General features: G+C 41.7%; 1 protein-coding gene across 4 annotated transcripts in view; it reads right to left on the bottom strand.

Annotated features, from left to right (window-relative positions):
* NFATC2 (nuclear factor of activated T cells 2) overlaps positions 1 to 22134 on the bottom strand; it is a 312180-nt gene that overhangs the window by 75975 nt on the left and 214071 nt on the right. For 3 of the 4 annotated variants that reach the window (XM_085619141.1, XM_085619139.1, XM_085619140.1), the window contains exons 7-9: positions 20713 to 20768; positions 19807 to 19933; positions 17469 to 18164 (exon numbers count right to left, since the gene is read on the bottom strand). In XM_085619141.1, coding sequence (XP_085475267.1) covers positions 17469 to 18164; positions 19807 to 19933; positions 20713 to 20768 — 879 coding nt within the window. The remainder of the gene's footprint in view (positions 1 to 17468; positions 18165 to 19806; positions 19934 to 20712; positions 20769 to 22134) is intronic. The other variant, XM_085619142.1, reaches the window with a different exon arrangement.

Genomic DNA, 22134 nt, shown 5'->3' with positions numbered 1-22134 from the left:
CCTCAATATATACCAAGAACGACTCAAAAACACACTAAAGGACACCCTTGCTAACTGCATTGAGACTTGCAGCAACCACACCAAGGAACTCTTCACCATCGCCACAATTGCCTGTATTTAACAGGAACAAGACAGAGTTGCCGATCTTTGGCAACCACGCCTCCCTCTGGAACGACACCTGGTGGCCTGCTGATATCATGCCAACCCCTGCACCAAAAGACCATGCCCAATCCTTGGCATCATCTTGGACAGCAAACTCACCATGAAACGACAGATCAACACAGTCTCCACTACCTTCTTCCAGATGATCCACCTGCTCTGAAGAATCTTCAAATGACTCACCATAAGCACAAGAAAAACAGTCATGCAAGCACTAATCACCAGCCGTACGGACTACGGCATTTCACTGAACGCAGGAACCACCACCAAACTCATTAGAAGGCTCCAGATGACACAGTCAGAAGCCAGATTGCCCCTCAACCTGCCCAAATGGACCCACATCACCCTACACCTGAGGAACCTCCACTGGCTCTCCGTCTAGAAGAGATCCCATTTCAAACTACTTACACACGCCTATAAAGCCCTCCAAAACCAAGGACCAGCATAAATGAACCATCGCCTGAACTCCCTTCGACCATCCAGAAACCTTTGCTTTGCACAAACACCACGCATCCATCACAGCAGAGGCCGCCAATTCTCCCACCTAGCCTCCAGGTCCTGGAACGTCATCCCTCTCCACCTCCGAACATCACCCTCGCTGACTGACTTCAGTAAAAGACTGAAGACCTGGCTCTTCAACTAAGCCCAGCAACCCTGCGCCTGGATACCCTCACGGGTGATAAGCTGTGCTTTATAAGTACCAATTGATTGATTGATTGATTGATGCAGCATTGCACTCTGTAGAGTGCCTGGGCCAAGAGCAATCTTTGTGGTGACTAATGGTATTCCACAGAAAAGGCTAAACCAAAGCATGCAATCAGATGCCAAAATGCCAGTCAATTTTCATTAGGGGAATGCACCCTTTTTTCTGCCTCCAATGAACTTAGCTCATGGCAATGTCAATGATTGGCAAGTAAAAAAGTGCACAGCGGCACTTTCTGGTTGTGTCTTGTGTCTTTGTTAATGGGTTAGGGTTGTTTTTGGCTAGGGGCTCTGTGTCTGTTATTGGTGTATGAATTATTAGGAGAATATTATTTTCTATTTTATTGAAAAAACATGTTGTAGAACAAACGAGTGACAAGACAATCCTTACTGAAATATATCTGTTTTTTTAGGCGATAGTGGTGTGAGCATGCACACTTATCTAGGTCAACAAAACCTCAAGGCCAGACCTGAGGGGTTATGGCTAAGGGCATCAGAAATTATTTTGAGTCAGCATTTGACAACATTTCTTTGTAATGTTTGTTACTTCATCTCTCATGACATGGCTCTATTGTATTATCTGAAACTTTTAATTCGATGAGACAGTGTGTGATATTTATTGAATAGGGGTGATATGCAATTTCGAGGCTTATTAAAAACCTTTGCTACTGAGGATAATTTCACAAAGGTTTGAATTTTCAGCAAACATTGGCAAAGCCAAGGTCTGGTGTAGGTTGCCAAACATTTTGTTTTATCAATGTTTGTTTTGGCTTGTTGTTTTTTCTAAACTTTGTTGTGAGTAAGCTGCTAGGCCCTAATCAATCACTCACAGTGCAGTTAACCAATTGCTGAAGAGAGCTTACCCAGTACCCGATGCTGTATGCTGCAGTGGGTGGAAAATGTAAATGACACAATAACAGACCAATAGATGAAGGCTGGCTGAAAGTCCCTACAAGTAAGTATATGATTCATAGCATTTTAGTAAAATCAAAAGGGATTGACCTAAAAAGAAAAACAAATAGCAGCAGCTTGTGGAAGATAAATGAGTTGAAAAGCCTATTTCATAGAGCAGAATTCTACTGCAAATAAAAGATTTTGAAGACGAATTTCTCACAAAACTCTGAAGGTGAAATGTTAGTGTTGTACGTCCCTATATTGAAGATAGTCTGAAATGTGTGACCATTTTCTTTTATACAATACAAGCCGTACAAGTTCCCTCCTATCTAGTTTATTGACATAGTCATTAATACAGTTGATTACGATGCAAATATTGACATTTTCTGCTTCTATGTCAAAGTCCTTCTTTTGATAAGGCTGTACAGTGTTTTTAATGGAAGAGTCACCTGGTTGTTCTGTTTCTATTTATTGTAGCCTCAGGAGCCGCGCAAGACAGGAGAGATTACGACACACGACGCATTATCATTTTCACCCGCCCAGACCATAAGTCGTAAATTAGATTTTTCAGCTAGCAACAAAGAATTGTTTTAAACAACTACCTATTTAAACATCCAGATCCTTTGTTTTACAATTAATGTTAAGTTTGCACGGGCCTAATACCTATTTGTTTAAATAATGAAAAATATTGAACATAGATATTCTGGATCTGAAGCTGGAGCAGGTGAAACATGTGAACTTGACAAAAAACATAGTGTACCATATTGTGTACCCTTTTGAAAAGCCTAGACCAGGGGTGGCAAATTTAGGTCTAACTAATAAATATGCAAATGATCTCAATCTATCTTAAATGTATTAAATGCAGTTTATGTGGTTATCCTTAAATTCTAATATGGACCAGCCCCTCCTAGACCCACAGTGGTAACCTCTTGTCAAAGCATTTTTAAGCGGATGGTACTCCGATCTGAAGTTGCAGAAACTCTACTTCCATTAGCAAAGCATGTAATTTCTACCTCCATATCTTGAAGTGCATCCAATATGCCCACAGGTCTATGCTGAGTCTTGTCTGGATATTATTTCCTATTCATTTTTGTATTTAAAATTTGGGAATGCTCAGCTCATTTAAGGGAGCCATAAACTTCCTTTCCAGATAAAACTGGATTAGAGAATTTTTAGATTCTACTGTATCTGGGATAACCGTTTGTTGCAAATTCCAGCTCCACCTATTAGAAGTAGGTGAAATTCATGCCTGTTAAAGGACCTGATAATCGGTAGAACATGTAAGACTGAATCCAGCAAGTTTCCCCATTATTGGGATATTAACTGAATATATAATGTTAATGCCACGGTGATACTTCAGTGTCTGTAATTCTGGGTGCGAAATGACCACCCCACTATTACCATTCAACTTGTCATATAATGTTCGGTGTGGGACACTCTTCAATAAACAGGAGCTTTGAAATGGAAATCTCTAATGACAAGAATTTCATGTGGTTATTTAAAGGGGAGAAACATATAAAGTATTTTAGCCAAGCCCAATCTGTAAGAAGTGGATCTTTACTGTATGCCAGCATTTCCCTATTTATGTACATTTATTTAATTACACATTTATTTAGGCTGCCTCTTTTATGCACCTCTGTCATCCTTCGCATATTTTTCTTTGTTACACGATTGATAACGGTTGTGGCATACATATATATGGAAACAAAATATTTCCATATATATGTAGCATTACTTCTATACCCTGTAAACCGCGAACCCAGCTGGAAAGCACCATTTCTTACTTGCAACTAAAAAAGGACTAATCAATGGTGCTGCATTGACACTCATTTGAGAATAATTCTCATCTTATAGAATTGAGGATAATTTGTTGACAAGTAAACCAGGTGTAGTCTCAATACACAAAGCACAACAAAATATGAAGATTGCCACTGTGGATACGATTTCTGTCAGCGGGTAATCTGAATGGGGCTCTGGGGGGGGCGGCCGACCAGCGGGAGGCCTGCCACCCCCGGGGGATTTTTGGGCCGGGGGGGGGGCAGCCGGACCACGTGGGGCATTTTTTGGGCTGGTTGGGCGGGTTGGGCTGGGGTTGGGCAGTTTTTGGGCTAGAGGGGTTTAAAGCCGGCATTTCGTGTCGCGAGCCACCATTTTGGTGGTCGTGACACGACAGCTGGCTAGGGGGAGGCTTTGGGATTGTTTTTCCCGCCTGTTGGTCTCTTTTTCTTGGTTGGGGTTTTTTTGCTGGGGGACTAGCCTAGTCTGGTCCGATTTTTTTTTTTTTTTAGGAACAGGTGCATCGAGGGGGAAAATGTGTATGGGGGTTGTCGCTGGAACAGGTGCGGGTGTGGTGGGCTATACTGTGGGGGCGTTTTCCTAGGTCATTTGTGATAAGGTTGGATGGTTAGAGTTATGAAAAGAACATACGAAGTTTACCTAGTTAGGTAGGTGTAGAGAAGTTAGGAATGGCAAATTGTTTATAATTGTTGCAGGGGGGAAACATGTTAGGGGAGGGGGTGGGGGTTAGGTAGGAAGACAATGTTTAGTGAGGCTTAGTTTTGTACGGCACAGGCCAAGGGATTTGTATGTAAGGTGCACCTGTTTCCAATAAAGCGGCCTTTTTTACACCAAGAAATGTTGCGTGGTCTGTGCTGCCCCCCAGGTTGGGCCCAAAGTAAGGCCATGCATGCTTCAATGAGCCCAGGACTTTAAATGGGGCGCGTCTACCCGGGTCTTAGACCCAGTAATATTTTAGAACAGACATTGAAATAGGCCCCTATCTGGCCCTATATTCACATCCTTACCTTTACTGGGAAAAACGCTTATGATTTCTGAACAGTTAATTTAATAAATGTTCAGGTAATTCATATCAGTCATATTAGTTTACGTTTAAATTTCACGTTTTACTGAATCTTGCACTCCATTAGTGTTAGCTATTCCCACGATGTTGTATTTTCGAATTATTTTTGTTTGTGTGTACTTTGTGTGCTGCAAACAGCCGCGTTTGAGAGCTTTGCTTTTCAGGATCAAGGGCATGCCTGTTTCTTGCAGTGCCTGCCAGTGGATCAAAAAGGTGTTCAGAATACATGATCATCCAATCCTTGGCCTCTCTGCACAGCACACAAAGACAATCACTGATAAAGCCAACAGTACAGGGTGGTTGTAGGCAGCCACTGCCCATATAGGGTGTGCCACCGGGCGGTGACATTGGGCGGGGGAGGGGCAGGGTGGGGTGTTGTAAAATTTGGAAAATGGACGATTTCAGGTAAGTAACGGAAAAAATAAATAAAACTAATTTTGTTGCGTGTGCTGCATTGCATTTGTAAATCATTAAGTAAGATATATGTTTCGTTAAAATGCCTATATGTAAATGTCCCCTTCATGAATAACATAAAAATCTGGAATGCCATTCTTTCATATGTTGTACACCCCTAGAAAGCATTCAGGGCAGAACTGCTGAAAAGCTAAGTTCCTCTGCAGATTGGCATAGAGTTTGAAATGTATGTACGGATATCGTTCACAGGCAATGTGTTATTGACTTTAAAATTTTTAAAATGAAACACAACGAGGTGAAATATTGTAACTACCAGAATGCACTGGGGAGCAACTGCTAAATAACATTAAATGCTTCTCGTGAGTACAACCCCCCCCTCAAACATTAAGGGGCCGATTCCGATCCTGTTCGGAAGGGCACCGAACGCGATCCGGCCTGAAAAACTACAAGCCGTACGCGTGTTTTCAGGCCGACTCGTACAGCTGTACGAGCGAGCAAGTACGATGCGAGCTACATGAAACTCACAAACCGAGTCGTTTCTGGCTCCGAACCGCTCCGTACGTCTCGGTCGTAAGCTAACTGTGGCGTGGAATAGATGCAATTCACGACCGAGCCAGTACGATGCACGCGTCGGACAGCCTGTGCGAGCTGGAGCGTCCGGCTCGCAAATCGTCCGGTGGTTGTCTTTGGGGATCCGCGTTGGACCCCCTGTCACCCGCAGCCCTATGACTCAGACACAGGGGGAGACCGCTGGGTCTCCCCAACACAGGCATGTATGGTGAGGATGGCACCAACGCGTACCCACTGTAGGGGGCGCACTTGTCCACGACGTACCCATTCAGTCAATGGGAGCCCATGTGCGCGTTGTACGACCGGCTCCCATTGACTTCTATGGGAGTTCGACCAAACCGAGTCCGGCAGCATACGGCCGCATCGTACTCGCTCGGTCGGACTGCAGGACTCCGGCTCAGTCAGAAAACACTCCGGATCCGGCTCGGTCGGAGTGCTTTCCGACCCGGATCAAAATCGGCCCTTTATTGTTTGCTTCTGGGCAATAGTCATCTGCTGTTGAGGGAAAACAAACCTGCTTCCTAATGAAAGGATTTGACAATTTCCAAGTGACACTGTTAAGGGAGAGCAGCAACCGAAAAGCAGAACACCCATGAAGAAGGGTCAAAATTGAGAAACATAAGTAAATAGAATGCTTGTATGCTGTGGGATGCTGACTTTAAAATTGAGAGGCTTATTGCAGGGTGTACTGTAAAGGCTGCAAGTTTCAAAATACAGACTATTGAGAAAATTACTACAGCTAAAAATGACATTAGTAAATGTTCTCCTGTTCAGCCTGAGAGTAAGCCTACCACCACACATGGCCACTGCTCCGTACTACAAATCACTCTCATACAAAATAAAGGAGGCAGGAACTTATTATAACACCACATGGGAAATAATAATAAAGGAAATGCATTTTTTCAACATTTAAATTAAATATAAATAAAGTTCTCTTTAGATTATAAAAGTAAGTTTGAATTATAAATTTCATATCTTTATCATTTGAAATATTAATAATGTACTCATTGAAAAATATAGTTTCAAACATTTAATATAAAATGTTAATAATTTAAAATAACTTAAAATATTTATTCAAAATAAAAATGTGTAGTTTTTTAAACAATGTAAAAAATAATATTTCGAAATTAAATTAACATTTTTCATTTATTTGATGATTTAATATGCTGTTACTTTAGATCTAGGTTAATAATAATTGCTTTCAATTATTTTCAATTTGTAGTTTGCATTATTCTTTTTTTTAAGAATTAATAAACTTTATTATTTTATCAGTACTTTCCGAAACGTAGGTCTCTGCCCCCATGGAGGAGATCTCTGATTGCATGTGAAAAGTTACTAGTAGTAGCTTTACAATCATAAATTCTGTTGTGGATGTTTCCACTACCTTAACTAAGGGGATGAAGGCATTTTCAATGACACTTAAATGTAATTCTATATTTGGAAACACTGGATAGCAAAACAGTATAGACATACACCTAAGTGCATGAGTACATTAATGAGTAAATCTACTTGTCTGAATTTACTTTTGTAAATAGGGACCTAGGGACTTCATTAATCGAGGAATAATGACTTAGTAATATGACCAGTGAGTACCCACAGTGCACAGTAGTATGATATAGTTTTCATAGATGCTAAAAATATAGAGAAATGTCATTTATTGAATAAATATTTCAAAAGGAGAGGGTACCAAATAAATACATACAAATCCTTAGCATTCGAATTAAGGGGCTAATTACGATGTCGGTCAGAGATGCCTCCAATCGACACTGTCTCGGTCTCGGTACCGACCAATCTCCGGTTGGCGGTTCAGATTGCCTGATTATGATGCGACCAAACACTGTTCAGTCCGATAGTCACATTTCTCTATGGGACCCTGTGTTACGGCCGTAAACTGGAGTGTGTAAAACCCTGCACCAAGTGCATGGATTTACAGGGCAGCACCCTAGGTACTCCCTCGACCACCAACTGTAGGCTTTGGAGGCAAGGGTCCCTGCTAGGGGCCCCCAAATTCACTTTCTGACAGCCTTTCTGTGTCAGAAAGGCCAGCATGGAAAGGCTGTGGGAAACTGACATCATAATCCCGACGGCGGAAACGCTGTAGATAAGGGATTATGGTGCGGTTCCAACAGGCCGGAAGACTCCGAGAGCTGATCGGAACCACGTCGGAATGACCGACCAGTTTAAGCTCCGACCGCCGACATTGTAATTCAGTTGTCGGACCGCATAACAATTGCGTTGTTCGGAAAGCTTCCGACTAGCGATGGGAGGCTTTGCCGCCGACATCGTAATCGGCGCAATAGTGTGCTCCCTCATGTTAACCTCACTGACATATGAAAGTGAAAACATTAGCAGATGGGATATTATGCATTTTATGATATAATATAAAGGCTTTTATGGCATTGTCACTGTTAACTATATTTTAAATGTAATTAATTGATAATTCTCTAATATTAATCTTAAATACATTTACTTGGAATAGGAGACATACAAACATGAATTACTTGTTACATTACTTCCAGGGTTGTCCTACTCGTTTATTAAGAAATGCATTTTGCTCTACTTATGTTAATATTGTTTAGATTGGACTATTTATTTAACATATGTTTTTAATTTTCAAGCTTTGACGTGTGGCTGTGCTTAATAGTAACATGTTTTGTAGCATTTTCATCTCAAATACATATCTATGGTTGTCTTTCTATAGAAATGCACTTTTTACTTTACTGTGCTAGAAATCGCCACTTGTTAGTTATCGCCGCCTGTGCTGGTTACTTCAGCTGAAGGCACGCTATACTGAAATCCCCTTAGTTGGAGGGAACCCATTCAGGAGGTCGGGTGGCAGGGGGCGAAGTCAGTTACAGTTCTGAGCCCTTGAAATAATAGCTGGTGTGGACACACTCACAGTAGAGAGAGTAACAGACACTTAATCTTTAAACTTGCACATCCTTTAAGCTTCCGCTTTTTACTTTACTGTGCTAGAATCAACGCTTGTTAGTTATCGCTGCTTGTGCTGGTAGCTTCAGCTGAGGATGCGCTATACTGAAACCTAACTCCTAACTTTACTACTCCTAAACTGAGAAAAATCCTCACTTTAAGACTTTCGGTATTCACAGAAGGCATTTAGGACTCCTAACTTCTGTGAATACCGAAATGAGTAAGTGCCTTCTGTGAATACCAAAATGAGTAAGTGCCTTCCGTGAATACCAAAATGGTAGTAAGTTTAGGATTTTGTCTTAAGTTAGTGCTGTGAATTGGGCCCAGTGTGAGTAGCTGGCCCTTTTCTCATCAAACAGGTGGCAGATATTCATCTTCATTTGTCCAAGGAGCTTAAGGGTGGAGTGCAATCTGCAGACTCCGCTGTTTTCAGCCACACTTCGAACAGCACCCAAAATGAGCACAACGGATCTAACCTCTAATTTGAAGTTGTAGCACCTTCTGGATCTCTCAACCTTTTCAGCTATCTTATAGTCTATCATATCAGACTCTCTGTTGGATCCCCTACCACCTTCCAAGCTCTACCTTTTGGATCCGGAAATACTACAGGTTGTGGTGAATCTCCCTAACTCGTCTCTATGTAAGAGCTCTGTTCCACAGAGCTGAAAGCACGCAATGTTTTTTCTGCTTCTGAAAAACACTAATCTTGATCCAACCAATTGGTCGCACCTCGTCTAATTTTTCTGCTGCCCAGTTTCCGCAAAATGTTGGAGAAACATGTTGAAGATACTGCTCACAACGTACGTGGAGGCCCAACATGTTTTACATCCTTCGTGATCGGGCTTCAGGGCTGGGCGCAGTACTGATTCTGCCCTCCTAGGAGTCACTGATCATCTTAGACGACTCCTGGACGTGGGGGGGGGGGGAGATAGCCACAATTATTTTATTAGATCTGAACGCTGCCTTTGATACTGCATCCTATTCCATCTTGATCAAAAGATTGCCAACATTGAGTCTTGAAGGAACAGCTTTAGCCTGTTTAACATCATTGTAAAGGATTGGACGTTTCAAGTCTTCTCGGCCAATGTTAGGTCACAGAAGCGGACTTTAACTTCTTGAGTCCCTAAGGGCTCAGTGTTAAGCTCAATGTTGTTTAATATTTACATCTGCCCACTGGCAGATATAGTGGAGAGTTGTGGTTCGACCAAATTACATACAAATCATCTTCTCTTTGTCATTTGCACAGGGTCATGGACCATCAGATCGTAACCTGGGCTTGAGTCGAATTATGGATGAACAATAACTCTGTCAAGCTAAATGTGATAAGAAAGAGGTCATGATCCTGGGCAAGAATCCTCAACTCTGGGGCCCACAACATTGGTCAGAATCCACAGGGACTCTTCCTGACCTGTTGCCCAAGGTTAAACATTTGGGCTTTGTATTTGATGACAAACTTTCCATGAAGCCTCAGGTAGTCAAGGTTACCTCCACCTGTTTTGCTGTGCTCAAGTGGCCGAAAAAGATCATCTGGATGATTCCCCAATCAGCCCAAAGGATGGTGATCCAAGCTCTGATCTTATCTAGATTGGACTATGGCAACATCCTGTCCTTAGGAATAGATCACGTATCCATCCAACGCCTACAGATAGTTCATAACCCAGAGGATAGACTTCTGTTTCAGAGCCCAGTGGCTAGACTTCTGTATCGGCTCCTGAAACACGCTTTGGTCTCTCACCTTTTCTGAGAGCTTCACTGGCTCATGGTCACAAAGTGTATTCAATTTAAAGCTCTGTTCTATATCTTCATAGCCAGAGCAGACCCACTTCACATACATGATCAGGTAGTGCCCTATCAGCCCAAATGTGTGTTGAGATCAGTGAAGCTGGCCTTGTGCACTGTGCCTAGGTTTCACTTGGCCCGAATGGGAGGCCGCTCCTTTTCCGTTCTGGGTCCGAAACTGTGGAACTCCCTCCCAGAGCCCATTAGAAAATGCACTCCTTTACTTGCATTCCAGAAAAGCCTGCAGTCCTGTCTCTTTTAAGATGCTAATCTGACATCTCTACCTGTGCTCAGCACTGAGAAACTCTTTTTGGTTAGCTGCGTGATTTACAAGATTATATATAATAACATAATAATAACAATAATTTGGGAGTGGTACTGTTCATGTTGTATTATAGCGTTACGTTATAGTGAGTTATGTTCCGCTATGAAATGTATTTATCATTTTAAGTATGGGTTAGATACGCTCTTGATTACCATAGAAAGTAACTTTTTAGTAATGAATATAGAACCCAAGTCAGATACCAGAGGAATAGGTTTGGGAACGCCCATGTTTTAAGCTATTCAGGATAGACTATATGGTCTTCTGGTTAAGAATGGATTGAAGGGTTAAGTTTCCTAAGGCATCAGCTGTAATGCAGAAAGTCATGCCATAAACCGTATGACAAGACGCTGGCCGTGGTAGGAGAGTTCTTTTTTTTAATGGATATTTTATATAGCGCGAACTTGACAGGAAGGTATCAGGTATCAGAGCGCTTTACAGAGCACCAGTTGCATTACATGAGGACACATTCATTTTTGTAAGGCACAGGAAGATTAAGTGATTTGCCCAAAATCAAAGAATGTTCAGCGTCATTGCCGAGCCTCGAACCCAGTTCCCCAGATTCGAAGTTGACCGTCCTAGCCGTTAGGCACACTCCTCTCCCTCTCTTCATCCTCTTTACCTCATCCCGGATCACAGCCAGACAATGGTACATTCATATCTATCGCCATCAAATAGTTTGCAATCAAGGAACTGCATGAGTGATTTTACTAGCAGGATCTTCTGTAGATTTGCCCCTAAGGGGATAAAGAAGAGAATTCTTGCAAATTCAAACACTTTTTCATTTTTTTGGACAGATATACATTTTGAAGGCCTATAATAGGAGGACAACATTGCGATTCCTCATCATGAATGAAATATTGTTCTTTAGGACATGGTAATCATTTTGCCTACAGACTTCAATGTCCAAACTGGCTTTTCTTAGAATTGACAAAAGCGCTTCACACAGTAGGTTTTGTCCAAGTCAATATAAATATTTTTTTGTATTCGATTTTGAGTTTCCTAAAAATATTTGGCAATTGTTGAAAAAGGATGAGAACATTTTAAAAGAGCTTGAACTCCCAACAACTCTTAAAGAAGACAAAGAGGGTGTTATACAGATTCAAATGTGGCCTTGTTTTCAGTGGCTTGACAACATATGCTGTCATTTTCTGAGAAACCCTCTATTAAATGAATGTCCCAACTATTTACAGACAAACTGTACTGTACACACCTTTAAAGTCATAGCTACATACTTTAATGTGAAAGAGGAACTTTCATGTAACAAGACTGTGCACTGTGTGGAATGCTAGGTGAAACGTCAGTAATAATGCAATATAAAATGGGTTTAGAAATGGATAAGAATGGATAAGATCTTTAACCCTCTTATGACTCCCAAATTGCAGTAAGTTGCATTGTGTGATCCACTTCATGTATATTAACAAGGCAGGTCAGATTGCAACCCACTCTGAATCTGAAATTTCAGAGCTACCTGTTTGTAAATTGGTCGATCGGAAAAGTATTTACTGTTTTCAAATTGCGACTAATATTTTGTGAGCAATAATATATCTTGTCTTATATTTAGTTTCCAAAACCAGACGTTGGGGTGAACATTCTCATGTCGTCAGGGTTGATGGGGTAACCAACACCAGCACCCTAAAAAATGTTTAATATTGCAATAGCTAGAGAGATGGAGGGCAGTGGGCAGGCCATACCACCCGGAGTGCATTTGCTAGAGTGTACCCCAAATCTTTTTTTTATGAGCATAGATAGGCTAAGTGATTTCAAGACTGGGTCACAGCATTTATCCTGCACTAAAAGCAGCCCCTGGTATGCAGCTATCCAGAGAAATTGTAGAATGCCCAAACTTGCATGACATTTCTATTTGCTACAGGAACATAGACACATAGGTGTGTCACTAAAGCAAAGGGGGTTCGTGTATTCTGAGATGATAAAAAAAGTTATGGGGGCATATTATCTACAAACTGCGATAAATATCGCAAAACGCGCTTAGCGAGTTTTTAAGTATCGCCCTCTGTTGCTGAATTACCTCGCCGTGTTAGTGGCATATTAGCAACGCTTTGCTAACAGGCGAAGTACAATCCAGCGATAGACTGCAATAATCCTCATTAGCGTGTGAAATCCACCGATGATTTTACAGCGCTAATGAAAAGCTTGGTGATAGGGGAGTGTGTACTTAACCCTACAATCCACCTCCCATGGGCAACAATGCTAAGTCAGGTTTTAATCAGGCGTTAGGATCATGCGATAATCGGGGCTTAGCGCACCATTTCTCATCGCTACGCGGGTCCGGGGAAGCGTTGATAATACAGCAAAGTTGTGTTTGCGACGTTTTTCAATGAAGTTAGTGTAAGGAACGCCTACTTTGCATCTCATTAGCGATCTATATTACTAAGATGCGTAGCGTTAAGAATTCGGCTGCTAACATGCGCTGATGCTTGTTAATAGGGCAATAAGAATATTGGCGCTTTAGCGGCAAAAAGTGCCGCTAAAGCGGCGATACTGCCCTTGATAATATGCCCCATGGAGTTATATGGATATACCATAGGTGCTGTTTGTTTTACCCATGAACTGAGATACCAAATTACACTTTTTACCATTTGAAGCACCACAAATGCATAGAATAATGTTTTTCAATCATTCTCGTTTGCTCTGGCATCACAATAACGTCATCACATTGGTGACACTGAAATTGTGACATGTCATTAGTGACATCACAATGGTGTAATCTCAGTCATGACATCACAAATTCTGCCATCACAACACATCAAGATTATGATATTGCAATTGTCAGGTTAAAATAGTGGCAGCACAAATACATCACAGTCATATCACAATTGCCACAACATAACAGTGTTGCCAACATACTTCTATGAAAATTGTGGGATCACAAAAATGACATCAAACATCAGAATTAAAATGATGAACTCCAAATGGTGACAGCACTACCATGACCTACAAAGGGTCATCCCAAATAATGGTAAAAATAACACATTGCTATCCCAATAGTACTGTCAGACAAGTGAGATCACATTAATGATGTCACAATAAGAGCCAGCATCTTTTTGTCTGTTGTACAACTGCACACTATCCAGGCTTAAGGACTTGCAGGTTTTAGTATGAAAATCCGGGTATTATGCCCTATTTTGAAGAGGAATACAAGTCATCCAAATACTTGCACCACATGAATTCCGACCCTGCCTCCCCCCACAGTATTAGATTTCGCTGGGTTGGATAAATATGGAATCTCTTGAGGGACAAAAATGTGCAAAAAAAGGTAATTGGGTAAATAATTGGGTTACTGCACATTTCACCTGAGCTATGCGAGTTAAATAGCCACCCCAGTGATATCCATTTACTGAGGGAAGAAGGTGTTCATAAAATGAGGTATACTAAATACACTAGTGACAAGTGGCTGTGTAAATCTCTAACACCCGATTCATAACAGAGTTAACAGGTGCTTTTCGTCTCCCATGTCACTAAAACCACCAAGGTGAAAACCAACTCCTTTTCTGAGCTTTACATTGGAAGCTCCAGATATTTCCGAACAATCACAAATATTTGACAAACGCGTCTCAGGAATACATGGGTAATAGGAGAAACCCATTCCTAATGCATGCACTACATTTACTGTCTACATGTACAAGCAGAAATCAGGGCTGTACCTGGGTTCACTAATGAAAGCTAAACAACAGGCCTACAATGAGTAATGAAAACAAGCAGGCTAGGTAATATATTATATTTTATCCTCAATTTATTTCTCATAGGTGTGAGTGCACTATTGTAAGATTGGAAGCTTTGCAAATTGGCTTTGAACGAACAGAGATACATTGGGCATGATTCACAAAGGTAAACGTACACGTTTGTGCACGTTTACTGTTATTTTTGTATTCACGAATTACGAGTAAGTGCGGGAAATCCTTGTAATTGGGGTGGAGAACTTTGCACATAAAAAGATAGGACAGGTCTGCCCAGTTTTTGTGTGTGCAACGTTGTCAGCACCAACTGTGGAGACCCGGGTGGCACCTTTTATTTTTCATCCCCCTTCCTGAGAGCGTCAGGATAGGGGCAGGGCCGCACTGAGAGACAGCAGCAGAGAGGAGGGTGGGCTGGAATTGCACTGTTTAGAGTGTGCATGTCTTTTTGGCTGGCTGTCTTGCGATGGCCAGCCACACATGCGCACTTTAAACCCCTCAACCCAGCTGTCTTAAGACAGCTGGGTTGAGAGTAAGTGCAGGCCTCCAGTGTGGTGTGAAGCGCCGATTGAGGCCGCTTTCTGCAATCGGGGCGCTGCTCACATGCTGCATGTGTGCAGCGCCAGGATTAGCCAAGGGAATTCCAGCATCTGGTTCCAGTTCCTGGATGAAGAAGAGGTCCAGGATGAGGACGTCGCATTAGGTATGTTACTTTTATAATATTTTGCGTGCGCCCCTGCCACTCCTCTCCCTGCAGATGTCAGCCGCCACTGCTGGAGTCTCTGTGGTAGTAAACTTACTATAAACTCGTAGCTCGTGAATACAAAAAAAAACAGCAAACTTACTCAAAAGTGTAATTTTACCTTTGTGAATCAGGACCATCAAGGATTAACAGCCTAGAAGAGATGCACTAGTACAAAAGGGGCCAAAGGACATCAATAAAGCTAAATTGTGCCCAAAATGATGCTTTCACCCTCAAATGTTAGAGGAGTGTGGTGATGTTATGTTACGTGAAGAGGATGTATAAAGTGCACAGCTGCCCTAAAGAAGGGGCTTTCCAGCGCTAGATCTCAGATATGGAAATGCTGTAACCAACAGCCTAACAGAGAAGGACTGCCATTAGATAGAGAAGAGCCATGTCTTGAGGGATTTCCTGAAGTGCAGATGGTTTTCAGTGACTCTGATAGGAAGAGGTAGCGAATTCCACAGAACACGGGCCTTGGCATTAAAGGAGCGGCCTCCAGGTCTGGCTCTCCTGAAACGTGGGACAGTGGCCAGATTAAGATCGGTTGAGTGAAGAAGGTGGGAGGGTTGGCATCGCATTACAAGACTGGACAAAACTGGGGCCGTCTGGGAGTACAGAATCCTGTGAGCACCACACAGGGTTTTAAAGTGGATGCCCTTTTCCAGTGGGAGCCAATGCAGTTTGTAAAGAAGACCAGAGACAGGGCAAAACTTTGTCAGAGAAAAGAGCAGCCTGGCTGCCGTATTTTGGGCAAGCTGGAGTCTTCTGATGACTGACTTTTTGGTCTCTAGGTACAATACGTCACAATAGTCCAGCCATGACAGAATTAATGCCTGAATGATAGTTTGTCGAGTGGTAGAGTTAAAGAGGCCAAGAATGGGCTTGAGGCTTCACAGAAACCCAAAACAGGCGCCCACCACCGATTTAGCTTGATCAGCAAAGGCCAAGGTGCTGTCCATGATGACTCCTAGATTTTTTATGGAGGACTTGGGAATGGGAGGAAGCCCATGAGAAAGGGGACATAAATGGTCACCGCAAGAATCAGTGCCTTTTCCGAGTAGGAGGCCTTCAGTTTTATTGGCATTCAGGCGTAGGCAATTGGCATTTATCCATTTTGTGACCGCTAACAGTCATCTTTCAACATTAGACCTATCAAGCGTAGGATTATCTGTAAGGGAGACCACCAGCTGAGTGTCATCAGCATAATATGTTAGTGCAAACCCCATAGATTTGATGATCTGTGCCAATGTTTCTATATAGAGATTGAACAATGTCGGGCTCGATGAAGAGTCGCAAGTTCATCTCTTCATCAAGCATATATGTTCATCATATTTGCCACCTTCACTTCTCTTGCAGAGTCAATTGATATTAGGGGTGCGTGAAGCTGCAAAGCTCTGTTCATCGCAACTTTGCAATTTATTTCAAACCCATTTCAGCTGTACAATCTAAGTAGCACACAATGTTATTTTTTTTTAAATAATAAAAACAGCAAAAAGTGGAATTCTGAAGCTGTGCATAGCTGAGGGTATAAAACGTGGGACTCACTTACTTTAGTTTTTCACAACTGCCAACAGTCCCAGGCCAGGGAGGGACTTCTGGTCGCAAGGAAAGGAGCAGATATTTTTGCTGAGTTGTGGTAATTTTATTTCCCTGATTCCACCTACACGTAGGGGAGCACAGAATTCAGCAGAGAAAGACAAGATAAATCAACCTGAGATGCCACCTATGTTGGGTGGGCAGCAGAAGCACTCAGCTGTTGGGGAAAGTTGAACTACGCCTCTGGCAAAATCAGCGAGAACTGGATTTCTTTATGAAGGGCAGAATATTTTGCCTAGTTTCTTGGGCACAGGGATTCACTTTACCCAACACTACTTCACATAAGTTCTTTACAGGGGAAAAAAAGCTCCCAGACTGTTGAAAATGTTGGAGTTTCTTGGCACACTGAAATCCTGGCCACTTAAAGAAATAGAAGCCACACTGCAAATGTGATGAAGGTCAACAGGCAGGTCAGAGATGTCACAAACAGAAACACTAGTTGTATGCACTATTTAAAAAACAGAAGCGACCCAAAATATTCCATTCCCACTCCATTATTGTGATTGATTACTGTGTGATCTGAGCTAATGGTACCCACACAAACATCTTCAGTGAATTAGTTACAGTATTTTCCCAGACAGTAGTGTTCATGTCTTAGTGTGTTGGACAAGCACTGGAAAACACTGCTCAGAGCCAGGTTGCATGGCCTTACAACACCAGCCTAATTGTTTACAAAATATTAAATACATATAAACATATCTACATACAAGGCAATCTGGGTGGTTTTCCTGAACCTGCAAACACAAAAGGGCACAAAGGACAAAAAACTATAAGGACAGTTATACATTTGGCACTGCTTACCATCATCCAAGTATGCTTGGTCCAGGTTTTGTTCCTGTTTAACAGTGACTCCAGTTGGTGCAGTCTCTTTTTGATCACTAGCAGGGGGTATATTTTTTGCAGGTCTTGCTGTGCTTGTCTGCTGCTGAATCACCGTAGGATATGAACTTGGACTTACCCTCTGCGTTTGGTTGACTTGTGACTGACTAGACCGGGACACACTGGGTGCAAATGTGTCACAGTGTATTATGTGCTGAGAGTCCTGGTGGCTTCCACACCTCAGTTGCTGACTGTTTGGCGAAAAGTGAATAACGGGGGATGGTTGATGGTTTGAAGGAGAGTGGTGGTGCATAGTTGAGGAGTGACTAGGTGAACCCGCGTGAACCAGCACCGATCTGTGAGCATCCGCAACTGTAATGTGCGGAGCCATTAAGGCAGACTGTTGGTAGGCTAGTTGGCTTGGACTGAGGCTCTTACTTCGCTGGTAGATGACACTTGTCGGATTCAGCTCTTGATATCGGGAATCTGGATTGGAAAGACTTGAACGCATCTGTTGACAGGAAGCCACATTGGCCACAAGACAGGAAGGGGATTCACTGACCGCTGGATGTGGTGAATAATAAGACATCATTGATAATGTTCTTAAACCGCCATAAACTGTGCTGCCAACAGATGGCGAATTGTAGTCATCAATCGGCTCAGTTTTTATCGTGGGAACTACAATGAAAGCAGTTTATTGCATATAAGTATTGGTCAGTCTTCATGACGTCACGTACATAGGAATAACTGACTTTTACATTTAGTATGGAAACACATCCCATGGCTAGTTTTAATATTCCAATGAATAATAATGCTGTACTTTGTGTTGCCGACAGCAACACCACTTTATAACTCACAATGACAATCAAAATACATCTTAGCCCAAATATGCCTCAGCGAACTTAAAGTGACAGAGTTATTTAGCGTACGTAAGCCATTCTAATACCTTTTGATTTTTTGAGTTTTAGTCTGTAAACAGTGGGTGTCACAAGTCGAGACGAAGCCTGGAAATAAACCCTTGAGAAGGGTCCAGAGAAACTTTTTGCATTATGTATTTATATAAGGTCCTAATTAGAGTTTGACGGGTTTGAGTTACTTCGTCACAATGTGCCATCTGCCTTATAAGTGCCTTATATCTTGTGGCACTTGTACTAAAACGGAGGGGATATGTGTCACATTGTGACAGAACAACTCATCAGCCAACCTCTAAATTATGCCCTACATTTTCAAAATAGTAAACCTGAAAGCTGCTATAAACAACTCTGCTACATCTTTACTCAAATGTTATGATGTATATTTTACTGTATTATATGAGTTTTAGCATTAATGGCTTTATAATGCTAATACATTTTGATTTTCTTTACACACGAATTAGATACATATGTATCCCTTCACCATGAAAATTAACCTGGTTCTATAAACCGTGTTATTTAGATCATCTATAATAATAAACTTGCATTCACAAATTTAGTATTACAGTGCAAAGGTCCAATTCGAGTCTACTACCAAAGTTCAGAAAAATTGACATGACAAAAACACTTTGTACCGCCCCAGAGATTGCAGGTATCAATTACTTTATGCAAGGGAACCTATCTCCTCAATCACAAAATCTCTTTGTTGTGTTTTTACTTTCCTGCAGAAATGTAACACCTTGCACCTTATATTTAGTTAAATACCTTTTGGTGAAACAAAAAACTTAGAGAAAAATGCCTTGGCATAAACCATACATGCACATGCGATGCAGGGCCGGACTGGGAAACAAAACCGGACCTGGCAAAGAGCTTGGCAGTGGAGGGGGTGGAGTGGGGGAGGTGTGGAAAGCTTTGTGCCACTTTTGTGGCAGGTGGACGATATTGCAGAACCAGACCCCAGTAACAACAATGTCCCCCAAAGGATCTAAAACCAGCCCCCACCCTGGCGGCCCACAGGTGAAATGGCCGGAGTCCGCTACGGCCAGTTCGGCCCTGATGCGGTGAATATCACATGGAATTTATTACCATTCTAGAGAGACGGGAGAGGAGCGGCATCATGACTCACCTCAAGCACTTGCCTCTATGAAGTCATGATCCCTCCACATAATGAATAAATGTAATAAATAGCATATTGCCCACTATGCACCTGTGTTTACTCTAAGTATATATAAATAAAGTTCTTTGTGCCTACAAGTGATTTTATGGTTTGTCACTCAGTACGGTCAAACTATCTGCCACATTTGCTACACTTATCATCCACATGCAAACATTCGCAAAGCCACATGGCCCAACATATTTATTGCTTAGGTACAAGAACCAGAGCATCAAAGGAGGCCTGGTGATGTTACCTGGGTGGTAAGTGAAATGCTGAGGTTGGCTCTTCTTCCTTTTCCCATTGATGACATAAAAATTCACTTTCACAGGTGTGTGGATGTGCTTGTTCCGATACTCTGGAACCTCTACAAAGAGCATGCTCTGAAATGAAAGGGACATTATTATTGGTAGATAAAATAGCAGCCATACTGAGCACTGGTTCATAAACATCTGTTAGGCAGTTGTGTTTTCAGATCTTAAACTATCGGTGTAATCGTGTACCCCCTAATGTTAATAAAGGTAATTTATGGAGCCACATGAAATCAAAACACATCCAAGAGTATCTTTGTAACTATTTCTAGGACAAACCAATGTACTGCCCATAAAATAACTCACTAACATTAGGCAGATACATGTAAGTGAAACAATTTGCATAGGTTATGCATGGAGGTGTAGGTGACTCATATAGATCCTGATGAAGTGCATGTTTTCTCTAAGCCTCAGCATTGAGGAGATGTCCTAGGCATAGATTTAGGAAATGTGTGTAATTTCAAAATAACTTGTAAATTGTTTTTATTTTCTTTCCAAATAAAATAATTTTCTAGGAAAATGTTTTGCCCAACACATCAAAATACTTTCCTCGCCATTTACTTCTCAATCAAGCAGCTGTAAGTTTAGAAGTGCATATAAACATGGTAAAAAATTTCAAATGTTTGTGAATAGTTAAAAACAGGTGATGCGACAGCCTCTATGTCTAGCTTGCATTGGGGGCTATGGAACCCTTATTACAGCACTGAGCACTAGTGAAGTCATGATAAGGGACAGATAGATCTTTTTACGATGGACCACCCTCCTATACGCACATGTATAAAGTGAATTGTGCTCTCCAGAGTACAATTATCAACCACTCAATAAGAAGAAACGTTCTCTTTCATACTTACAGACTGACTCTTGTCTTTATCGACTGTTGCTTCCATTTCCCAAATCTGCTGACCATCTAAAATAACATGGAATATAATATATTTTCATCTTGAGTCTAATTTATCCTTCTGTACCCCTGCCAAAAGCTTTAATGTCCCAAAGTACAAATATATGTTGTAAATGCAATTTTGAAAGACGATAACAATTTGGAGGAGTTTCATATTATTCACTATATGATATTGATTAGTTTCTTTTCATTGATTCAATTCATTTAATCTTTATTAAGCAAAAAGAAATGCCATACAAGATACATAAAAGATATACAATCCAATTAAGACAAAACAAATATTACAGAAGGTCATCCGATCATAAAAATCATTATTAAAAACAGTTTAAAAACAGTATACAATAGGCCAGAGTTTTTGCGCATGAACTGTTTTATTATTATGTCATATGCATATCATTGCAGCTCTCAATTTTCTAAAACATTGTTGAATTTTCCTGGTGTTAGAAATGGGGTTTCTGTTTGGCTAGGGTATACACCTCAGCCAGACATAACCCACCACTCTAACACTAGTGGTCAGCGGTGAGGATTTGAACTTGCATTTGTACTTCACCCACTGTAATTGGTGTGCACCACTACTCTGGTGCAGACCACTAAACAACCACATACTGTGTTTTTTTGTTTGTCCTATTTTTGTTAACCCTTGAAGTATCCACACACCATGTCTCTAAGTGATAAACCAGCAAGTGTGGCTGCAGAATTGGAGTTTGACATTGAAAGGTTGCCTATGTACAAAGTAGATTTGCTCAAACAATTTAGCAAAAGCTTTGGATGTCCCATAAAGAGCTCTGCTAGGTTGGAGGGGCTGCAGGAGGCCTTGAGTGCCTTGTGGGAGGCCAGAGAAGTTGGGAGACTGAAAATGGAAATGTGGAAATAGATGTGTCAGATTAGCAAGGGAGTTTAGGAGCTAAGTATCTGCCTGTAGGGGGAGTGCTTTCCAGGCCTGGCAGAAGTGTGACTTCTAGAAATCTGTCTCCAGAGGAGATGTCGGAGAGACAGAGGGCCAGGAATCATGAGGTGGAGGTAATGAGATTCCAGATGAAGCAAATGGAAATGGAGAACCAGAAAATTGCAATGGGAAACGAAGGAACAGAAATTTGCCCTGGTAGAAAAGGAAATTATTTTGGCTCATGAGAGGAGAATGAGAGATCTTGATGAGGAGCTTAAGAGGCTTGAGGCCATAGCCACTCAAAAGGAATTGTGTGTTGCTCAGCAACTGAGCTTGGCTGGGCTGAAGGTGGAAGCCAGGAAGGTGCAGTGCAGCTCAGATGGTGGCAGCAAGAATGTGATGTCTAGTGCTGAGGGAGAAGTACACACACCCAGAAATGTGGCACCTGACTTGAAGGAGGGGGCTGACATACACCAGGGGTTTAGGTGT

The sequence above is a fragment of the Triturus cristatus genome, chromosome 7 (genome assembly GCF_964204655.1).
Source record: "Triturus cristatus chromosome 7, aTriCri1.1, whole genome shotgun sequence".
NCBI lineage: Eukaryota > Metazoa > Chordata > Amphibia > Caudata > Salamandridae > Triturus > Triturus cristatus.
Note: the sequence above shows the minus strand (reverse complement) of the source record. Positions and strands in the feature narration are given on the sequence as shown.